Below are 11,352 nucleotides of genomic sequence, written 5' to 3'. Positions count from 1 at the left end.
AGTACACTTATTGCATATTGGAACACAGCCACTGTCAGCTATCACTTCACTGAGTCATCCTGCATAGGTGAGTGCTGTCCAGAGCCAGACCACCTAAGGAGCTGATAGAGTTTGCCTTGGGTATTTGTCATCGTTGTCAACCTACCCCCTGCTACCTCATTACCCAGCTCCGTACAGAGGTGTGCCAGTCTCTGGTTGAGCTTCACCAGGCCCACCAGTAGCGCTCCCCCACCCAGCATCAAGCTGGGCCACAGCAGAGACCACAGGGCAAGGCCTAACGTGTACTTCCTCTTCAAAATGGTGTCCTCTGGGTATTTTCTGGGGTCGGAAAGACAACGCAACTCACTGCCTTGTGTCTCCTCCAAAGTGTTTTGGATTTTCTGCACTTCGCCCACAAGGACTTTCCTGTCTACTTGACATTTGGGTATGTAGAAACACTGCAATGATAAGGGAAAAATAGTATACATATTTTGTTTATATTATCTAAGTCTGATATATATCATGACTTGCACGCATGACTAATGCACATAAGCTAGACACCAGTCACTCTGGATGGAAGCTTCTCCTTAATGACCGAAGCAAATTTCTCATATTAGCGACATTCAGTCACTGGTGGCCTTTATTCTACAGTTGATGTTGGAAATTTACATACACTTAGGTTGGAGTCATTAAAACTCATTTATCAACCACTCCACAAATTTCTTGTTGACAAACTATAGTTTTGGCAAGTCAGTTAGGTCATCTACTTTGTGCATGACACAAGTAATTTTTCCAACAATTGTTTACAGATTATTTCACTTATAATTTCACTCTATCACAATTCCAGTGGGTCAGAAGTTTACATACACTAAGTTGTCTGTGCCTTTAAAATGCTTGGAAAATTCCAGAAAGTGATGTAATGGAAACAGGTTCAAAAGTATCTATATCCACATTAAAACGAGTACTATATCGACATAACCTGAAATGGCGCTCAGCAGGGAAGAAGCCACTGCTCCAAAACCGCCATAAAAAAAAACAGACTACGGTTTGCAACTGCACATCGGGACAAAGATTGTACTTTTTAGAGCCATGTCCTCTGGTCTGATGAAACAGAAATATAACTTTTTAGCCATAATGACCATCATTATGTTTGGAGGAAAAAGGGGGAGGCTTGCAAGCCAAAGAACACCATCTCAACCGTGAGCACAGGGATGGCAGCATCATGTTGTGGGGGTGCTTTGCTGCAGAAGGGACTGGTGCACTTCACAAAATAGATGGCATCATGAAGATGGAAAATTATGTGGATATATTGAAGCAACATCTCAAGACATCAGTCAGGAAGTTAAAGCTTGGTCACAAATGGGTTTTCCAAATGGACAATGACCCCAAGCATACTTCCAAAGTTGTGGCAAAATGGCTTAAGGACAACAAAGTCAAAGTATTGGAGTGGCCATCACAAGCCCTGACCTCAATCCCATAGAACATTTGTTGGGAGAACTGAAAAAGTGTGTGCGAGCAAGAAGGCCTACAAACCTGACTCAGTTACTCCAGCTCTGTCAGGAGGAATGGTACAAAATTCACCCAACTTATTGTGGGAAGCTTGTGGAAAGGTTACCCAAGTTAAACTATTTAAAGGCAATGCTACTAAATGCTAATTGAGTGTATGTAAACTTATGACCTACTGGGAATGTGATGAAAGAAATAAAAGCTGAAATAAAGCATTCTCTCTACTATTATTCTGACATTTCACAATCTTAAAATAAAGTGGTGATCCTAACTGACCTACGACAGGGAATTTTTACTAGGATTAAATGTCAGGAATTGTGAAAAACTGAGTTTAAATGTATTTGGCTAAGGTGTATGTAAACTTCCGACTTCAACTGTACCTCAGGGTTGAGGAGTACAGACTCTTCATCGTAGTGTAGGCGAGCCTTCTGTCCAGAGGTACTGAGGTTGACCAGAACCCTCAGGCATGGGGCAGTGCTGACCCCTCTGCAGTCGGCCCACTCATCCAGAACATCAACCTGGACCAGCAAGCAGCTGGCCTCCTCATGCCAGTCACTGAAACCATCAGCAGTTGATGAGAAGCAGTTGTGTAAAGTACTTAAGTAAAAAATACTTTAAAAAGTACCGCTTCAGTAGTTTTTTTATAAGTATCTGTACTCTACTATTTATATTTTTTACTACTTTTAATTTTACCTCACTACATTCCGAAAGAAAATGTACTTTTTACTTCATAAATTTTACCTGACACCCAAAACTACTAGTTCAATTTTGACTGCTTAGCAGGACAGGAAAATGGCCCAATTCACACACTTACAGTATTAAGAGAACATCCCTGGTCATCCCTACTGCCTCTGATCTGGAGGACTCACTAAACACAAACGCTTTATTTGTAAATGGCGTCTGAGTGCGCCCCAGCTATCCATACATTTTACAAACAAGAAAATTGTGCCTTCAGGTTTGCTTAATATAAGGAATTTGAAATGATTTATACTTTTACTTTTGACACTTAATTACATTTCAGACCAAATACTTTTACTCAAGTAGTATTTTACTGGGTGGTGTTTACTTTTACTTGAGTCATCTTCTGTTAAGGTATTTTTACTTTTACTCAAGTATGACAATTGGGTACTTTTTCCACCACTGATGAGAAGTTATGGTAACATTGTAGCTGTCCTTATGCATGCATTCACAACACCTTTATAACAGCTATATAACACAACATTTGTCATAAGCTGTTATAAGTTGTCATAACTAGTTCTGAGGAACTCCACATAATTTTATAAAACAAGTTATAATTGGTTTATTGATGACTGTTCATACTGTTGTCATATACTGGTGGTTGTCTCGTTGTCAAAATAAATACAAATCATAAGTACATCTATACTCCCCTTTGCCCATATGTCTTAGAGATTCTTTAAATGGTTATGTTTTGTAATACTCTCAACTCATCCTATGGTATAAGCAAAATCATAACGGTTTTATAACACCTCAAATGAATGTCAATTTACTTAGTGTCTGTGCACACTTTATAAGGGTATATGACATGGTTATGATGCCCATTATTCCATTCAATGTAATGTGACACAGAGGTTGGTAAATTAATTAATAACGTGATATAATACCTTGTATGTAGACTATGAGTAGCATGTAATAATAACATATGACATACGTTTTCATGCAGACTATGTAATAGCAGTTGTTATTAACAGTTTCCCTTAGAGCATATGACAACAGTATGAAATATCACCTATAACACCAATTATAACTATTTATAACATCATGTGGGGATTCTCATAACTAGTTACAACAATTCCTGACAACTTATGACAAATGTTATGTTTTCTATAGCTGTTATAAAGGCGTTATGAATGCATGCACAAGGACACCTACAGTAGTGTTACTGAAGTTATCTTACATTATAAGCCATCTTGTATTAACTCAAATTCTTCACTTTGAAGATGATCATAAGGTACAGTACAGTCATCTCCTACGAATTCAGCCCAGATGATTTTGATTCTTAGAATCATATGATTGATTCTTAGAAACATAACCTATTGTAAGTGTACAAAACCACCAGCTCTCTGTGTCCACTCACCAGATAGGGATTCTGCTCCATATATAAACGTCTTATTGACAGAGGCCTACCTTACCTGTTTAGGTGGGGTTTAACCAGAGTGATCCCGATCAGAAAGTACATGAGCACAGAGAAGGCCATCATGCTGAAGCCCATGAGCATGGCTCTGTCCTCCCCCACACTGGAGGCCGTCACCTGAGCCTTGGCCCTCTCCCCTCCGCGCCCGTACCCTCCTCTCCGCCACACCTGCTCCCTCGCCGCCAAAGGGTGGAGGATCTCCCTTTGTCATAGGCACACACATACATGCACATGAATGAATGCACACACGCAAATGAACACACACGCTCATGAATGAACACACATACAGTGGGGCAAAAAAGTATTTAGTCAGCCACCGATTGTGCAAGTTCTCCCACTTAAAAAGATGAGAGAGGCCTGTAATTCTCATCATAGGTACACTTCAACTATGACAGACAAAATGAGGGAAAAAATCCAGAAAATCACATTGTAGGATTTTTAATGAATTTATTAGCAAATTATGGTGGAAAATAAGTCCTTTTGGATTTAACCAGTGACATCAATAAGGGATCATAGCTTTCACCTGGTCAGTCTGTCATGGGAAAAGCAGGTGTTCTTAATGTTTTGTACACTCAGTGTATATATTCCGGACTTTGACATTGCTCGTTCTGATATTGGTAAACTATTTGGATTATGCGTGTATTGTTATTGTATTGCTAGATGGCACTGAACTATTGGATATTAACAAAACCTATGCATCTACAAATCTATATACACGACCAATAAACTTTGATTCAAGGCTTAAAAGGGCAATTCTGCCACTTGTCAACTTCATATTTGAACAAGGCAGTTAACCCACTGTTCCTAGGGCGTCATTGAAAATTTGAATTTGTTCTTAACTGACTTGCCTAGTTAAATAAAGGTAAAATAAAATAAAATATTAATTATCTCCAGCACCAAACCAGTGTCTACATACAGCGCATTCGGAAAGTATTCAGACCCCTTGACTTTTTCCACATTTTGTTAAGTTACAGCCTTATGCTAAAATGTATTACATATTTTTTCCCCTTATCAATCTACACACAATATCCCATAATGACAAAGCGAAAACAGGTTTTTACAAATCTTTGCAAATGTCTTAAAAAATAAATAACAGAAATACCTTATTTACATAAGTATTCAGACCCTTTGCTCTGAGACTCAAAATTGATCTCCGGTGCATCCTGTTTCCATTGATCATCCTTGAGATGTTTGTTGATTGGAGTCCACCTGTGGTAAATTCAATTGATTGGAAAGGAACACACCTGTCTATACAAGGTCCCACAGTTGACAGTGCATGTCAGAGCAAAAAACCAAGCCATGAGGTTGAAGGAATTGTCCATAGAGCTCCGAGACAGGATTGTGTCAAGGAACAGATCTGGGGAAGGGTACCAAAGGATTTCTGCAGCATTGAAGGTTCCCGAGAACACAGTGGCCTCCATCAATCTTAAATGGAAGAAGTTTGTAACCACCAAAACTTTTCCTAGAGCCCTGCCTTACCAAACTGAGCAATCGGAGGAGAAGGGCCTTGGTCAAGCAGGTAACCAACAACCCGATGGTCACTCTGACAGAGCTCTATAGTGCCTCTGTGGAGATGGGAGAACCTTCCAGAAGGACAACCTTCTCTGCAGTACTCCACCAATCAGGCCTTTATGGTAGAATTGCCAGACGGAAGCCACTCCTCAGTAAAAAGGCACATGACAGCCCGCTTGCAGTTGCCAAAAGGCACCTAAAGGACTAACAGACCATGAGAAACAAGATTCTCTGGTCTGATTTAAAAAAAATAAAAATTATTTCACCTTTATTTAACCAGGTAGGCTAGTTGAGAACAAGTTCTCATTTACAACTGTGACCTGGCCAAGATAAAGCATAGCAGTGTGAACAGACAACAACACAGAGTTACACATGGAGTAAACAATAAACAAGTCAATAACACAGTAGAAAAAAAGAAAAAAGAGTCTATATACATTGTGTGCAAAAGGCTAGAGGAGGTAGGCGGATAATTACAATTTTGCAGATTAACACTGTAGTGATAAATTATCAGATGGTCATGTGCAGGTAGAGATACTGGTGTGCAAAAGAGCAGAAAAGTAAATACATATAAACAGTATGTGGATGGGTAGGTAAATTGGGTGGACTATTTACCGATGGACTATGTACAGCTGCAGCGATCGGTTAGCTGCTCAGATAGCAGATGTTTGAAGTTGGTGAGGGAGATAAAAGTCTGCAACTTCAGCGATTTTTGCAAGTCGTTCCAGTCACAGGCAGCAGAGAATTGGAAGGAAAGGCGGCCAAAGGAGGTGTTGGCTTTAGGGATGATCAGTGAGATACACCTGCTGGAGCGCGTGCTATGGGTGGGTGTTGCCATCGTGACCAGTGAACTGAGATAAGGCGGAGCTTTACCTAGCATGGACTTGTAGATGACCTGGAGCCAGTGGGTCTGGCGACGAATATGTAGCGAGGGCCAGCCGACTAGAGGATACAGGTCGCAGTGGTGGGTGGTATAAGGTGCTTTAGTAACAAAACGGATGGCACTGTGATAAACTGCATCCAGTTTGCTGAGTAGAGTATTGGAAGCTATTTTGTAGATGACATCGCCGAAGTCGAGGATCGGTAGGATAGTCATCTTTACTAGGGTAAGTTTGGCAGCGTGAGTGAAGGAGGCTTTGTTGCGGAATAGAAAGCCGACTCTAGATTTGATTTTAGATTGGAGATGTTTGATATGAGTCTGGAAGGAGAGTTTACAGTCTAGCCAGACACCTAGGTACTTATAGATGTCCACATATTTTAGGTCGGAGCCATCCAGGGTGGTGATGCTAGTCGGGCGTGCGGGTGCAGGCAGCGAACGGTTGAAAAGCATGCATTTGGTTTTACTAGCGTTTAAGAGCAGTTAGATAGCACAGTGTCCAAGGAAGGGCCAGAAGTATACAGAATGGTGTCGTCTGCGTAGAGGTGGATCAGGGAATCGCCCGCAGCAAGAGCAACATCATTGATATATACAGAGAAAAGAGTCGGCCCGAGAATTGAACCCTGTGGCACCCCCATAGAGACTGCCAGAGGACCGGACAACATGCCCTCCGATTTGACACACTGAACTCTGTCTGCAAAGTAGTTGGTGAACCAGGCAAGGCAGTCATTGGAAAACCGAGGCTACTGAGTCTGCCGATAAGAATATGGTGATTGACAGAGTCGAAAGCCTTGGCCAGGTCGATGAAGACGGCTGCACAGTACTGTCTTTTATCGATAGCGGTTATATAGTTTAGTACCTTGAGCGTGGCTGAGGTGCACCCGTGACCGGCTCGGAAACCAGATTGCACAGCGGAGAATTGTGGGATTCGAGATGGTCAGTGATCTGTTTGTTGACTTGGCTTTCGAAGACCTTAGATAGGCAGGGCAGGATGGATATAGGTCTGTAACAGTTTGGGTCCAGGGTGTCTCCCCCTTTGAAGAGGGGGATGACTGCGGCAGCTTTCCAATCCTTGGGGATCTCAGACGATATGAAAGAGAGGTTGAACAGGCTGGTAATAGGGGTTGCGACAATGGCGGCGGATAGTTTCAGAAATAAAGGGTCCAGATTGTCAAGCCCAGCTCATTTGTACGGGTCCAGGTTTTGCAGCTCTTTCAGATCATCTGCTATCTGGATTGGGGGGGGAGCTGTTGGCCGAGGTTGGAGTAGCCAGAAGAAAGGCATGGCCAGCCGTTGAGAAATGCTTGTTAGAGTTTTCGAAACTCATGGATTTATCGGTGGTGACCGTGTTACCTGGACTCAGTGCAGTGGGCAGCTGGGAGGAGGTGCTCTTGTTCTCCATGGACTTTACAGTGTCCCAGAACTTTTTGGAGTTCTGAGCTACAGGATGCAAATTTATGCTTGAAGAAGCTGGCCTTTGCTTTCCTGACTGACAGACTTCCCTGAACAGTTGCATATTGCGGGGACTATTCGATGCTATTGCAGTCCACCACAGGATGTTTTTGTGCTGGTCAAGGGCAGTCAGGTCTGGAGTGAAGCAAGGGCTATATCTGTTCTTAGTTCTGCATTTTTTGAACAGAGCATGCTTATCTAAGATGGTGAGGAAGTTACTTTTAAAGAATGACCAGGCATCCTCAACTGACGGGATGAGGTCAATATCCTTCCAGGATACCCGGGCAAGGCCTGGGTAATGAGGCAGTGAGGCAGTGATCGCTGAGATCCTGGTTGAAGACAGCGGAGGTGTATTTGGAGGGCCAGTTGGTCAAGATAACGTCTATGAGGGTGCCCTTGTTTACAGATTTAGGGTTGTACCTGGTGGGTTCCTTGATGATTTGTGTGAGATTGAGGGCATATAGCTTAGATTGTAGGACTGCCGGGGTGTTAAGCATATCCCAGTTTAGGTCACCTAACAGAACAAACTCTGAAGCTAGATGGGGGGCGATCAATTCACAAATGGTGTCTAGGGCACAGCTGGGAGCTGAGGGGGGTCGGTAGCAGGCGGCAACAGTGAGACTTATTTCTGGAGAGAGACATTTTTAAAATTGGGAGACTAGTCAGGGTTGAGGGAAAGGTGAATGGATAAAAGTACAGAGAGATCCTTGATGAAAACATGCTCCAGAGCGCTCAGGACCTCAGACTGGGGCAAAGGTTCACCTTCCAACAGGACAACGACCCTAAGCACACAACACAGGAGTGGCATCGGGACAAGTCTCTGAATGTCCTAGAGTGGCTCAGCCAGAGCCCGGGGTTGAACCCGATCAAACATCTCCAGAGAGACCTGAGAATAGCTGTGCAGCATCGCTCCCCATCCAACCTGACAGAGCTTGAGAGGATCTGGAGAGAAGAAACTCCCCAAATACAGGTGTGCCAAGCTTGTAGCGTCGGCTGTAATCGCTGCCAAAGGTGCTTCAACAAAGTACAGAGTAAAGGGTCTGAATACTTATGTAAGTGTGATATTTCAGTCTTAAATTTTGTATACATTTGCAAACATTTCTAAAAAACATGGGTTATTGTGTCTAGATATTGCCAGCATCATACCACCCTGCATACCACTGCTGGCTTGCTTCTGAAGCTAAGCAGGGTTGGTCCTGGTCAGTCCCTGGATGGGAGACCAGATGCTGCTGGAATTGGTGTTGGAGGGTCAGTAGGAGGCACTCTTTCCTCTGGTCTAAAAAAAATATCCCAATGCCCTCTGTAAGGTGCTGTCTCTCGGATGGGATGTTAAACGGGTGTCCTGATTCTCTGAGGTCATTAAAGATCCCATGGCACTTATTGTAAGAGTAGGGGTGTTAACCCTGGTGTCCTGTGTAAATTCCCAATCTGGCCCTCAAACCATCACAGTCAACTAATAATCCCCAGTTTACAATTGGCTCACTCATTCCCCACCTCTCCCCTGTAACTATTCCCCAGGTCATTGCTGCAAATGAGAATGTGTTCTCAGTCAACTCACCTGGTAGAAGAAATTTATTGATGAGCAATTTTTTTTGAATCCATTTTAGAATAAGTCTATAACGTAACAAAGTGTGGAAAAAGTCAAGGGGTCTGAATACTTTCTGAATGCACTGTATGTGAGAACGGGCGTGTTTTTATGATCTGTGGTTAAATAGATAAAAAATGCTTACATTTTCTTTTTAAATGCTTCTCTGTGACATCCCAGGGTAGGATTAAAAGTACACGTTTCTAGCCAGAGGAAGAGTATTTTCTTGCTCTCTACAACACCTTGATTCTCGGTGTTTAAAAATCACTGTTTAACAAAAAAAAATAACTTTTGATGATGTCATCGGGTAGAACTTTTGAACTACAAAACGTAGAAATGCGCCGTTTTCACATAAACTCAGCAAAAAAAGAAACGTCCTCTGCGTTTATTTTCAGCAAATTTAACATGTGCAAATATTTGTATGAACATAACAAGATTCAACAACTGAGACATAAACTGAACATGTTCCACAGACATGTGACTAACAGAAATGGAATAATGTGTCCCTGAACAAATGGGGGGGTCAAAATAAAAAGTAACAGTCAGTATATGGTGTGGTCAACAGCTGCATGGCCCTAGCCCTCACCCTCTGATCCAACAGGTCCCAGACGTGCTCAATAGGTTTTAGATCCGGGCTCTTCGCTGGCCATGGCAGAACACTGACATTCCTGTCTTGCAGGAAATCACGCACAGAACGAGCTGGTGGCATTGTCATGCTGGAGGTTCATGTCAGGATGAGCCTGCAGGAAGGGTACTACATGAGGGAGGAGGATGTCTTCCCTGTAACGCACAGTGTTGAGATTGCAGGCAATGACAACAAGCTCAGTCCGATGATGCTGTGACACACCGCCCCAGACCATGACGGACCCTCCACCTCCAAATCGATCCCACTCCAGAGTACAGGCCTCAGTGTAACGCTCATTCCTTCGACGATAAATGCGAATCCGCCATCACCCCTGATGATACAAAACCGCAACTCGTCAGTGAAGAGCACTTTCTGCCAGTCCTGTCTGGTCCAGCGACATTGGGTTTGTGCCCATAGGCGATGTTGTTGCCGGGGATGTCTGGTGAGGACCTGCCTTACAACAGGCCTACAAGCCCTCAGTCCAGCCTCTCTCAGCCTATTGCGAACAGTCTGAGCACTGATGGAGGGATTGTGCGTTCCTGGTGTAACTCGGGCAGTTGTTGTTGCCATCCTGTACCTGTCCCGCAGGTGTGATGTTCTGATGTACCGATCCTGTGCAGGTGTTGTTACACGTGGTCTGCCACTGCGAGGAAGATCAGCTTCAACCTGACGATCAGGTTGAAAAGGTTGAAAAGTGGCAGAATTGCCCTTTAAGGTTTGGGATAGACTCAAAGAGTCTACTTTTATTTGATATGTTTTGCCTTGGGCTTCTAGGGCTTCTGTACACATAGGCACACACACTAAATTCCCCATAATTATGTTTGGAACATAATGAACTAAAACTGCAAGAAAATACTTGATTAGTCCGGCCATGCAATGCAGAAGTCATGGTAAAACTGTGTATGGTATTGTCATCTTTATCTTTTATCTATTGTTCTGATATGAGGGGGGTCCCTAATGAATTTGCAATCACAAAGGGGGTCCCCGACGCAATAAAGTTTGGGAACCTCTGCTCTAATCTTATCAACTGGGGTCATCAGAATGATTACTGCGAGAGACGTTTGATGTACTCTGTGTTCCTTTACATTACCTTGTAACTTGTGGGATGTAAAGTAGAGTGTAAATAATCGCTTGAGCACATTAGGATAGACAGAACCACCACTCGAAAACACTTTCTAGGAATTGTATTTGTTTTCCCTGTAATGGGAAGTCTCACTTGCAGAAAGGAAGCTTTGATATACAGTTTTGCTCACCCACCTTCCAGTTTCAGAAATCCCCACCCATTGATTCTTCAATTAAATTCAAAAACATTATTTAGGTCATCCCTAACCTATCTGGGACCAAGTTAGGGATTACTTACAGATCTTGTCAACTCTTAGGGTCATTGGCAAGACAGCACCAACAGATCTGGGATCAGTCTAGCTAACCTGTGTCTTACCGTGTCTGTCGCCTCCGTGCACCCTGCAGGTTGATGCTAATGGGGACGCTAAAAGACTTCCGAGGTGAGGCTGTGTTCAAGAACATTCCTGCTTTTCAAACACTCCAACAACTTCCTGTAGTCTGGTTGCCCAGTGTTTGTCAACCTCTGGCCCAAGTACCAGCTCCGGTCCCCGGTATGATGCTCAGCAGTCCCTGAGATGTTCAGCTAGCTGACGGTGATTTTGTCT

The 11,352-nt window shown here is 43.1% G+C and overlaps 1 protein-coding gene across 1 annotated transcript; it reads right to left on the bottom strand.

Moving 5' to 3' along the window:
* Window positions 1-41: 41 nt before the first annotated feature.
* Window positions 42-11,352, bottom strand: kcnmb3 (potassium calcium-activated channel subfamily M regulatory beta subunit 3). The gene is made up of 4 exons (XM_090183053.1): window positions 11,124-11,352; window positions 3,636-3,839; window positions 1,866-2,040; window positions 42-437 (listed from the first exon to the last, which is right to left on the bottom strand). Exons 1-4 carry the CDS (start codon window positions 11,207-11,209, stop codon window positions 42-44), a joined length of 861 nt encoding a protein of 286 aa, XP_090039179.1. The 5' UTR covers window positions 11,210-11,352.

Source organism: Oncorhynchus mykiss, chromosome 8, assembly GCF_057628025.1.
Source record: "Oncorhynchus mykiss isolate SJ-2025 chromosome 8, ASM5762802v1, whole genome shotgun sequence".
NCBI lineage: Eukaryota > Metazoa > Chordata > Actinopteri > Salmoniformes > Salmonidae > Oncorhynchus > Oncorhynchus mykiss.
The sequence above is the reverse complement of the archived record's forward strand: the minus strand, read 5'-3'. Positions and strand labels throughout refer to the sequence as shown.